Raw genomic sequence first — 12,441 nt, 5'->3', positions numbered from 1 at the left:
TAGTCAAGTATGTGCTACAAGAACACCTATTAGATAGAGGGGAAAAGTCGGAAAACCAATGTGGTCTAGTCTTATAAGGTATGGGTCGTATACTCGTATGGCAGGTTCGAACTTGGAAGCCTCCCTTGCACGTACTCGTACGTGTGTAAGGGGTCTTAGTCTCTTAGAGGAGATGGTTCTTTTGGTAGCAGTAAATCAGCAAATACATTTTAAAGGGCAAACAACTTTCACTCTGTCATTTTACTCATTAAATATATACTCTAACCAATTCCAAAACGATTACAGAAATATACTATTTTAGTGCAAAAATCAATTCCCATTCTGAAAAGAGCAAAACATGAAATTTTTATTGCTGATTGTTTGATCAGGACTCTATTTCTGACAGCACTCTGAAGGAACTTCAGAAAACAGGAACAACTCTCTGAGGGTCTGATATGTATCAGCCCCTTTGTCACTGATTACCCAACATGTACTAATACACATAATTAAGGCACATAAACATAATATCACTATCAAATTTAAGGTATTACTGGAAACATACAGCTCCTCATTCGGAGTAATCAAAACTAACAAACACACTGACTTTAGGCATGTAAATTATGACTCTAGTACGGCTTTTCCCCTACATAATTTCCTGTAGGATAGTACTCGCAGGTTATGAATGAATCGCCGCTGTCACATATAATCTTGGAGCATCCGACCAATATAGTTTGCTTCCATACAGCCTGAGTGTAGTGTCCACAATCATATCCACTAGTACAGCTGTTGCTACTATAGTCATACCATTGCTTCTCATCCACCCATGCTGCGACTGCATCCTTTGCAGTCCATCGTTTCCCTGAACCCCAGAACAAATTTTCCCCGAATGGACTGGTAGAATGGATCAGTTTGCAGTCCTTTCGCCTCTGCCTAGACGAGTATATCTGTGCATATTTTGCAAGCAAATTTTCCCACCTCAGAGGTGGAACCCCTACTGCTTTTCTAGCAGCATTATGCCCATCTAGGACCTCGTTTATGAATTCTGTCGTGTTAATCCTTGCTTTAGCGGGTTTGATTTGGATCAGGATGATTAGTATTGAAATGGATAGAAAGAGTGAGCTTAGGATTTGCAAAGTTTTTGCCATATTAAGCATTTTTGGTTAATGAATAATTTGAATTGTTTGGGTTTGATGTAGAGTCTTATATAGAATCCAGAAAAGTTGCATAAACTTAGTAGGAACATTGTTTTCAAAGATAGATAGTTTGAATTGATGTATTTAATTGTATAGGATGAAGTTCTTTGCTGAGTAATATAATTGCTTGACATTGAATCAAATCATAGCACATGGATTTTACATTAGTTGATTGAAGATTAAGCTGCTAAATGGATTTTATTACTTCTACTACACGAAATACCATGACTTTCTCGTACCTTTCAGGCTATTAGATGATAAATAAATACCTTTTGTATGATGCATTACACACTCAATTGATGGTTTGAAATAATCGCCCAACCATTATCCACTTTAGAATTTTTTTTACATATATACTTACAACAATCTCATTGCTTATAACGGTTATAATATGTATTGTTCATAGCCCTTTTACCCTTAATAACCTCATTGCTCACGTAGGGTTCATATAAACATACCTTTTAATAAGCCTTAATAACCTCATTGCTCGACGGTAACTCCATTTTTATACGGGGGTATTGGATAACCTTAATTTTGCCTAAAATTTTACTTACTTTTTAGTATAGATAGTGTCTTTTATAAGTCATCTAAGATCTTAATTGTCAAATGTATTCTTCACCTTAGATTTGGTCCATTTGTAGAAAGGATCAGAAGGTTACAAACGAAAAATTGATGAAATAATATGATTAACTTACTAGGACTAGCTTAGAATTGGATTAACAAATTGACTTTATTGCACAAAAAATTTTAAGTTGACATTTATGATAAATGGTTTACTTCATCTTGATTCTTCAGTAACAAGATATGAGTATGTAATAGTTTCAGCACCTTTAAGTAAGGATAACATGCATACTCCCAACTTTAAGCGTCAAGATACACTTTTCTTCTAGCTGCCCTAGATGTAGAACGTATATGAAGATGAAGGATCTTGTCGCTTCACATGTGATGTGTATACTGTGTGATGCGAAATTGCAAAGTACAAGGAGATTGCGTTCTTAAATACTCACAACACTTCGTCTCTCTCGGTGGTGTCTCTTTCGGTGGTTTCTAAGTACTTGCAACAATTTCTAATATAACAAGGGATCACAATTTTTTTATTGTACTCCCAACAAATTTTCATAAGCCACGTATATACACAAGTATTGCAAGCACTGAGGAACTGATAGAATACTACAAGCAGACAAGCAGTAGAGTACACGAGAAGACAAGATATTACTTGGGATATTACGATTCACTGCAGGAGACTATACTGCCCTCCCATGCTAGGAAGTGGTTGCGAATCGATTCAGTGAAACAAGATATAATATAGTCTATTACGATTCAGTGCAGGAGACCAGACTGCCTTCCCAAGCTAGGAAATGGTTCTGAATCAATTTCAGCACATCTTCAAGCACGGCCAAAACACTTTTAGCTTCACTTCCCTGCTCCTGAAAAAATTGTACATAAAAGCATGTGATTAAAGGACAGCCTAGTTTACCATAAATGCAGCAAAGACAATATAATCTTTCACAACCAAAGGAACAAACTAACACAATAGTGAGGCAGTAACTATCATTCATTACATCATACACATCAGCTAACAAAAAAAAAAGATTTTGCATCCAACATAGCTTTGAAAATGTTTAGGAGTTTCTTCTTTGTTTTTCAATAGTTATAATCATAACATTGATTAAGTTTCAAATCCGAAAACTTGTTTTAAAAGAAACAGGTCTTACCAGTAGGTACTCTATCTGTGTCAGCCGCATAACAATTTCCCTTGTAACTTCACCCGTTGAAGTAAGGAAATCATATCGATCAGCTTCTCTCAGTTTAAACCTTATAGATGGGTTACGATAAGTTTCAGTCTTGGTGTGCCACACGTTAACAACGCTGAACTGACCTCCAGACTTGCTTTTCCCAAGAGACCATCTAAGACCACCTTTCACATTTGGGTCGAATATTGCCGAGCTAATCAGAGTTTTTATTTCTTGCACCTCTTCTTCCTAGACAATGCATGATACAAAGCAATAGAGTTAGTAACAGCCCAAATACTGAAATACATAATTCGAATAATAGATAATAAACAGCAGAATGCAGTCATGGAAAGTTAGAAACACTAACCAACATGCCCTTAAGTTAAAAACGTTCCATATTTCTAATGAATATGCAATGTATAATTGTATACATATCAATTATTTATCATGATTATTTCAACTCTAAATTGGTATGCTTGTGCAGCTGTGCTCCGGACTCAGGAGCACCATATAACAATAGAGTGAAACTTAAACTCATGCAATGTAGGGAAAACTAAAAGGTAGCTCCAAAGATATGACAAGAACATCAACAAATGACCTGGAAAAGAATAGCCAGAAAAGCACAAATCCTATAAGCACCAAGACCACACTTAATCAATAATTACAAAATAGATACCGCAGCAACTTACCTGGAGAGCTGTTAGGATCTTCTTTGTGCAGAGTGCCAACCGTAGATCCACATTACTTACAAGGCAAGACATATCAACAATCAGATGTCGTACTGGGTTTAACTCAATCTACAAACCAGAAACCCGAAAGTCAAAGCTAGGAAGCTAACAGCAGAGACTAATCATGTAGAGTGGGGTGAAATTCCAAAATTACATGGTATACATAAACTACAACCCCAGAACAAAGTGAAACTGCCATTAAGAAATGGGTTTAGAGTAAGAGAAGCCATTCTACCCAACTCGTGCTTTGAACAGCTAAGATTAAAGCACTTGCCTTGTAAAGTTCAAGTTTCTCTTCATCTTTATGAACTCTGCATTTGCAAGATACGATTGAATCCGGTCGTTTGGCATCAGCAAGCTGAAAAACAAATTAAATAAGATTTTAACCAAAACAAGTGCCATGTCATACTAGTGGAAACAAGAACAACATTGAAAATTCAGCAGATACCTTTACACGATATACGTCTTTTTCTTCCTTAAATTGAACATCGATCTCTGGCAAAACTGCCTCTTTAATGTGTTTCATGTATTCTGCAGAAACGTTAGTATAGAACATTCTTTTCAACTGCTTTATACAGGACTCAGAAACCGGGTTTTCCTTGACCAGATCTAGGTTGGATGAAGGATTCCTGCACCACAAGATATATTACAAACCCTTAAATCATCAGATTCAGCATCACCAGGAAGGTTTTGCAGCTCAAATCCCTCACAGAGAACATCAAGGTGCTTTTCTCTGAGTTAATAAAACAGATATGACATGTGCACATAGCAGAGCTGACAACATATATGTTTAACACCTCATTTCGTATGAATAGGGGTTTATAGGCCAGAAATTAAAGCCACACACTAACCTATTTTCCCTCAAAAGTTAACCAAGATGATTGCAGTAAGTTTATGGAAAACAAGCAAACTCACTTGCACTTGCCACTATAAAAATGTCACAAAAAATGTTTACCCACATTTTGATAAATATTCCGATACACGAGTACAGAATAGAAATTTCAAAAGAATAACCATTTAGGCAACTTCAGCCATCTAAACAACTCACATCCCCAAAGAAAGGTAAGAACTAAGAAGAGTGAACATCAAGGCAACAAGCACACAATTAGTGAGAGTAAGAAACAGAATGACTATTACCGACGAAAAAGCACTTTGCCAAATCGAGCAACAATAGCTGTCTTGGATTTTTCCAGATTTTGATCCACCAATTCATTTCTTACATTCTGAAAAGCTGAAAGCAGATCTGCATGTACAGTTTCAGCAACCGATTTCCACATATGCTCCGAGTGACAGTTCTTAGTGTCATGGTTGTCTAACATGATTAAATAAAAATTTAGATAATGCACCACATAGCACCTAATATAAATGTTGAGGAAATCTAGGAGGGGAAAACAGGGAAGGTTATTGCAGAGTGAAACTGACCATTAACTAAACTGAATAACTTATCTCCAGGTTTAAACTCTGTAGATTGAAAGTTAACTGGTGCCAAGCTTAATGAAGACAAAAGCTGCACGTCATCCATTGATGGAATTGCCAGCCATCTTGATATAGAGTGACTAGCATAAACAATGTTCTTTGCATATGTGGTAATCTTTTCCCTCCTCTTATCAGAACTTGATCTTGATGAGTTTAAATCAAGACTCTTCTTGAAGTTAGGAAGCACAGGCTTAGGAGGGGGACCCTCTTGGTTCTTTGACAACCGTTTATGCGGAGCTATGTAAGCCATCAACAAAGTTGCCAAATTTAATCACCAAATGCCTGAGAAGTGAAACTGATATTAGCATCTGACCAATCCTACTATCGGGCTGCTAATCTTTAATTAACTTCGGAGTATTTTGAATGCAGACTAAAGACTAAAGGTTCCTAATTAAGCAACATATCCTCATATAACATTTAGTTTCCAGTAATTCTGACTGGAACATCTTTAAATGTCGAACATCATTTTAAGTCTTTTACAATGCTGTCAGTCTTGTCACACACAAGGAATGCTTTAGAATTAAAGAATTTCATCAACAAGTGAAACAAAGCAGCATTGAGCATCTAGAATTATCACATAGAATCTTCTAAGTTTCTATGTATGGATTTCATGCCCACAACACATACCATGGTTCAGGCATCAAACTATGTCCAGAATTGGTAACCATATTCGAAAATACATAGAAACTAATAATCCTGTCCAAATTGAATCACATCTTCATGCACAAAGGTCAATCATGATCTTGACAAGCATATCCAGCAGCTCATTTTCACACAATTTATCTTGATTATACGTTTATACCCAAAACTGAAACGAATAATCTGTTCGATACATTCATACAGCGGGCCATTACGATTTCGGGTTTGAATCCAAATTTCTCAACAGAAAGGATAAATGGGTAAACATTCCCAACAGTGAACAATAAACTCAGCAAAGTATACTAAAACTAAACCCCATAATTCAGATTAATTAATAGAGGTTAGCCAAAATTCCCAATTATTGACAAATTAACAACAAAAATAGCATATTACATTAACTTTCCAGAAAAAAAAAAAAAAAAAAAAAAAAAAAAAAAAAAAAAAAAAAAATTGGTGTTACTCAAACATGAGAATTTAGAAGTAACTAGTAAATCAAAATTACCCCATTTCCTCAAACAATCAAACTTCACAGAAAATCATACAGTTTTACATATATTTATTCATGTCTAGAGATATAAACCAACAATTATGCAAATAAAACCATAAAGATGCAAAATTTAATGACATTTTCTCTTACTGCTAGGTTAGGGTTTTACACTTGCCTAAAACCCCAGAGATAAAACCCAAAACCCTGATTATTGATGCAACAATTACTATAAAATACGAGTAGAAGTTAACATTGTAAAAAATGAGCAGTAGAAGAGAGAAAATTACCAAATTAAGTTAGCAAACCATCTTCTTGGATGCTTGTGAATTTTACCAGAGACAGAACAAAATCAACAAACTATGCAATTCCTCTGTCCGTTTCTTCTAGACCTGAATACGGGTCAAGTTGGGTCGAGCAGCAGGTAAACAATTCGACCCATATCAAATACGGAGTAACAGTTTGGGCTTCAATCAACATACTCATAAAGTCATAAACAAACGACTTGACCCGCTTGTTGAGTTTAGGGTGCTTATGATGCGAGTTAAGTTCGAGTTTGGGGTAGCTCGACTCAACTCATTAATATATGGAGTCGAGTTTTGGCCGAGTTGAGTTTTGGCCAAATTTAACGGAGTCAATCTCGAGTAGCTTGCAATTTGATCCGTCTTAGTAGAACTCTCTATTTAGTGTGACATTTTTTCATTCTCTTTAATTTTATCATTTGAGAAATATACATATGATGATATGAGTACAAAAACAATGTTTTATTTAGTACTGTAATTATTAGTGTAAACATAATTCTATCAAAATATTTTAGTTTTTAGTGAATAATATTATTTAAAGAAATTCGAGTTTTTCACGAGCTCTCGAGTCTAATAAGCTACTCGACTCAACTTATTAACATTTTGAGTCAATCTCGATTGAGTTTTGACCGACTCGGACTCGAGTAGTTCGTGAGTTGTCTCGTCTCATAAACCCCCATGATTGAGTCATTCGTAATGAAGACCAATCAAGGAGATACTCCACCAGACCATCCTGTTCATAATGTTTTGCTAGTTGCTATTGTCTTACAAGGTATGGTCCAACTACATACAAAGCCCACTTGCCATTGACTTGAGCACAGGTCGAAATAGCACCAAAACAATAAGAACATGGTTGATAAGAGTATTTTTTTTAATTAGAAACAAATTAAATTAAATCATTTCCCGTAAAAAAAAAAATAAAAAAAAATAAAAAAAAAATCATTACATATATCAAGTTTTAGTTAAAAGATTTTGGTTTAATAATTACTACTCGTATTATTTTCCCACCTAGCTACTCGTACTTTTTTTTTTACGGGTCCCACCTAGCTACTTATCTCTCTTAAGCCTAACGTAAAAATCACCCTTACCCTCATTTAACAAAAAGAAATTGAGTTATGTTTAAGGATCTGTTCACATTTACTGAATTGAGCTGAACTGAAATGATTGGAGCTGAAGTGAACTGAATATAGCTAAAATGAATATTTTATGAGATAAGGAAATTAAGAGCTGAACTGAATTGATTGGAGTTGAACTGAACTGAAATTAAGCTTAAGTGAACAGACCCTTACGTTGAAATTCAGTTCAGTTCAGTTCAGCTCCTAATTTCATTCTCTTATAAAATATTCATTTCAATTCAGTTCAGCTCCTAATTTCCTTCTCTTATAAAATATTCATTTCAGTTCAGCTCAGTTCAGTTCAGTTCAGCTCAGTTCACTTCAGTTCAGTTGAGTTCAGTTCAGCTGAGTTCAGTCAATGAGAACAAGCGCGGAATGATTTATTTTCATGGTTAAAACAGACAAGTAAAAATGTAAGAGTTAAATGACGGTGACTAGAGCTGGGCATGGGCCGGGTCAGCACGCGGGCGGCCCGGGCACGGCACGAGGATGGCCCGGCACGGCACGGCCCGACGGCAGGCCCGGCCCGGCACGATGGCACGCCCCTCGTGCCTCGTGCGGGCTGCGGTGAAAAAAAACCCAAAAGTGGCCCGGCACGGCACGAGCCCGGCCAATAGCCCGTGGCACGGCCCGCAGGCACGGCCCGCAGGCACGGCCCGCAGGCACGGCCCGCAGGCACGGCCCGCGGGCTAACGGCTATAAACTGGCGCTGCTCTTGTTTTTTCCCTCCAACGGCCATAAACGGCTATAAACGGCTATAAACGGCTCTATTTTCACCTATAAATACCACCCTCAACTTCCAATTCTTTCCACAACTCAATACTCATCTTCTCATCTCATTCTCTTACTCTCTTACTCTCTTATTCTCATATATTATAATTTATAAATTATAATCTCTTAATATTTCTTAATCTCTTATTCTATTATAAATTTTACATTTTTAATATTATTAGTCTACTACCAAAAAAAAAAAAAAAAATTGTTATATTTACATTCGGGAAATTATAATTTCGGGAAATTATAAATTCGAGAAATTATAAATTTGGGAAAGCATTGAAGCGTCATTGTAAGATCTAACTCAACTTTATTTTAATTTGTTATTGTTATTGTTATTGTTATTATTATTGTTATTATTATTATTATTATTATTATTATTATTATTATTATTATTATTATTATTATTATTATTATTATTATTATTATTATTGTTGTATACTTGGAACTACTTAATTACATAAAAACTACTTTCTATTTTAGATCCTAGATCAAAGTATGATGGCACATTTATGCTAATTGATATTTACTATGAATGCATGCAACTCGGTGATGGTGTCGAACAATATAAAAATCATGTGAAAGATAAATTTTTTGAGTTATATAGAGTTTATGAATCTAAATATGGAACCGTCACTCATTTTGCCCCTTCTCAAACATCCAAAAGCGTAAGTAAAACGGGCAAAAGTTTGGCGGCCCAAGCTGCTAACATGTTATCTAAGTTTTCAGGTAGTGGATCATCATCAAGGCGAACACAAAGCGATGTTTCGGAGTTGCAAATGTACTTAAACTACGACTTCATGAAAGGCTTGGACGAAGATTCGAGGTTGGGGATGGACATCCTAGATTGGTGGAAATCCCAAAGCACAAAGCATCCAATTTTGGCGGCAATGGCACGTGATATTTTCAGCATCCAAGCCTCCTCCGTTGCCTCGGAACGAGCTTTTAGTGCTTCGGGAAGGGTTCTAGACGATAGAAGAACAAGTTTGAAGCCCGAAACACTAGAAATGTGTGTTTGCTTGAAGGATTGGATGGATGCCCAAGAACGCATCCAAGATCGTACTTTTACGGCCAACGACAACATCGATGGTTCCGATCGTTCTGGTTCAACTAGCTCCTCCGCATTAGCTAGTGAACATGAAGCCGAAGATGAAGACGAAGAAGATAATGAAGACCTTGATTGAAGATTACCAACAACTCGAGAATTAATATTAATTAGCGAAAATTCTAGTATTTCCTATGTACTCTATTAATTAGTGAAAATGTTAGTATTTCCTATGTTGGCTATGTACTCTATTAACATTAGCCGTATAATAAAATAACAAAATAAGTTATTCATCAATTATTGTTAGTTGTACCCTTGTACTTCATATTATCTTTTACTTAATAAATTTTTATGAATGAATTTTTTCAACTTTTAATTTTATGGAATATGTTATATTGTTATTTAATTTTTGTCTAATACTTATATAGTTATATGAATAATATGATATATAGTAAATTATGAATGAACAATAAATATTAATATAATTTAAACAATATTTAATATAACTTAACTCCATAAAAAATTTAATAATTATTAAATTCAAATATTAAATTGTATAATTATTCAATTCAATTTTTTCTTTCATAAAAAAAATTCAAGTTTTTTTAAAGTTTTTTTTAATTTTTTTTTTTAAAAAAAAAAAAGAAAAAAGGGTAAGCCGTGGCCCGTGGGCCGGCACGGTGGCCGGCACGGCCCGCCTCCACCGTGGGCCGGCACGACGGGCGGCCCGGCACGGCACGACCGGCACGGTGGGCCGTGCCGTGCCGTGGACAGGGAAACCTTGAAGGCCGGCACGGCACGGCACGGCCCGCCTCCACCGTGGGCCGGCACGGCCCGGCACGACACTGTTCATGGCCCGCCTAGGCACGGCCCACGGCAGGCCCGGCACGGCCCATGCCCACCACTAACGGTGACTAATTCCACTCTTATTTGTTTCCTTTTAATTCCATTTCCAATATTAATACCAAACATCTCCTAATACGAGTAAAAATAATTAAAAACGAAAATGTATATAATTTCTTGATTTTTTTTATTTATTTTTTTTTTGGTTTTGATTTAACTGTACACGTTTGATGATTCACAACTATGGTTTTTATTTTTATTTTTATTATATTTAAATTTTTTTTTGAAGGGACAACTATAGCTATTAATATCTTGAATTTAACTAGTAAAGATTTTTTTTTTTTTTTAAATGACATTTTAATTAATATATGTTGATAGAGATCTTTCAACATTCAAAATGAATTTTTAATTATCTTGTTGTATAGTGTATATTCCCTTCGTTCTTTTTTATTCTATTCACTTTTCATACATCTTACAATGTTCCTTATAAATTACTCACTAAAGTTTACTCGTATTCTATTTACGACGTACCCCTTTTACCATCTTACTTATTCAATTCACCCCCGCAATAATTACACCTTTTCATACTCTCTTTCTCTTACTATATTCATTTTTTTCTTATAATAATACGGAGTAGATTTTTTTTTTCCTCTTACTTTATCTAATACTCACTCACATTTTTCAATAATTTCGTAAATTGTGTATCTATAACAAGTGAGTAACAAAGGTAGTAATTCATACTGAGTATATGTACTTCCTCCGTTCTTTTTTATTTGACCCGCTTTGACTTTTACACTATTCACCACCCCTCATTGACCGTCTTTTGTGAATAATATGTAATGAGAAACATATTCATATTGGATTTTTTTGTATTCGTCTCAATAAGTACTGTTATTATATGTAACTTTTATATTTTTTACTTATGGTGAATTAAAGTTATTGATCGTTAAAGATTTGCATTGGCAAGCGTGATGAAAGAAATAGGTCAATTAAAAAAGAACAGAGGAAGTAGTATATATTAATGATCAAAATTATGTACTCTAGTAAATAGTATGAACCGTTAATAAGGTACAAACTAACCATTTTTTTTGGATATATAATATGACAAATAATTGACATTATCCTGGTATACACTACAAATTGATTACTTGAACATATAAATGTCAAATTACTAATTTGTATTCCAGTATCTTACTTACAAATTAGCTGATAATTCTCTTCACCGACTAATTTGAATGGAGTAGACGAAGTTGACTTTTGTAACAGCTTATTTGACCAAAACGTTAGGAAATTGTCCGTAAGAAAAGCAGTCGATCATTCTCCGTCGAATAAGAGAAGCACGTGCCCGGTTGACGGTGGAGAATGACGGTATGTTGACAGTCAAAGTTAAGTGTAGTACGTTTCTGAAATCTGAAAGACATCAAACAATAAAATATAATTAGAAAAGGTCAATTATTGTTTTTTTAGGGGAGCATTTCATTCTACGAGGTGGAGTCCTTTTTGGTCTTTTGGTCAGCTTTTTCTTAGTAAAATCTATGGCTTGTCTTTCTTTTTTCATTTTCTAATTATAATATTAATATTATTATTAATGTAATATAGATAATCAAGTTCTAACTAATAATATTGGCATGTTTATTCTTCTTAATTAGGGATTTCTTACTAAGGGTCTGTTCTCTTACGTTGAAATTCAGTTCAGTTCAGTTTAGTTCAGCTCTTAATTTCCTACTCTTATAAAATATTCATTTCAGTTCAGTTCAGCTGAGTTTAGTCAATGAGAACAGACCCTAAGTTCATAGGAATTATTGTTAATTTGGTATATGGGAATGATTGATTGTGATTATTAAGAAAGCTCTAGGGTCATCATGAAGTCATTTTTAAGAGAGGTAAAAATTGTATTAAAGTTAATCACTCTTTTATTAGGAGAATTGTATAATTTTAATGTTTAAAGCCTATATCTTACACTTGAACATAAAACTTATTTACATTATTATTCCACCTTGACCATGGACAAGGCTACACTCGTATTTAGAAAACAAGGGACAATTCCAAGTGCATACAATTTTTGAATGATTAGAATTATAACTGGAGAATAATGTTGTTTAATGCTACGCGTAGACAAATCGTGTTAAA

The 12,441-nt window shown here is 34.9% G+C and overlaps 2 protein-coding genes across 2 annotated transcripts; both read right to left on the bottom strand.

Moving 5' to 3' along the window:
- Positions 1 to 578: 578 nt before the first annotated feature.
- Positions 579 to 1,124, bottom strand: LOC145604525 (pathogenesis-related protein PRB1-3-like). Its single transcript, XM_081660413.1, has one exon. It carries the CDS (start codon positions 1,122 to 1,124, stop codon positions 606 to 608), a length of 519 nt encoding a protein of 172 aa, XP_081516539.1. The 3' UTR covers positions 579 to 605.
- Positions 1,125 to 2,263: 1,139 nt separating this feature from the next.
- On the bottom strand, positions 2,264 to 6,590 carry LOC145604519 (uncharacterized). The gene is made up of 8 exons (XM_081660407.1): positions 6,523 to 6,590; positions 5,056 to 5,391; positions 4,771 to 4,945; positions 4,082 to 4,262; positions 3,908 to 3,991; positions 3,595 to 3,702; positions 2,888 to 3,154; positions 2,264 to 2,599 (listed from the first exon to the last, which is right to left on the bottom strand). The coding sequence occupies exons 2-8, from the start codon at positions 5,357 to 5,359 to the stop codon at positions 2,486 to 2,488; spliced, it is 1,233 nt and encodes a 410-aa protein (XP_081516533.1). The 5' UTR covers positions 5,360 to 5,391; positions 6,523 to 6,590; the 3' UTR covers positions 2,264 to 2,485.
- Between the last annotated feature and the right edge of the window lie 5,851 nt (positions 6,591 to 12,441).

Source organism: Chenopodium album, chromosome 22 (genome assembly GCF_948465745.1).
Source record: "Chenopodium album chromosome 22, dcCheAlbu1.1, whole genome shotgun sequence".
NCBI classification, from domain to species: domain Eukaryota; kingdom Viridiplantae; phylum Streptophyta; class Magnoliopsida; order Caryophyllales; family Amaranthaceae; genus Chenopodium; species Chenopodium album.
Note: the sequence above shows the minus strand (reverse complement) of the source record. Positions and strands in the feature narration are given on the sequence as shown.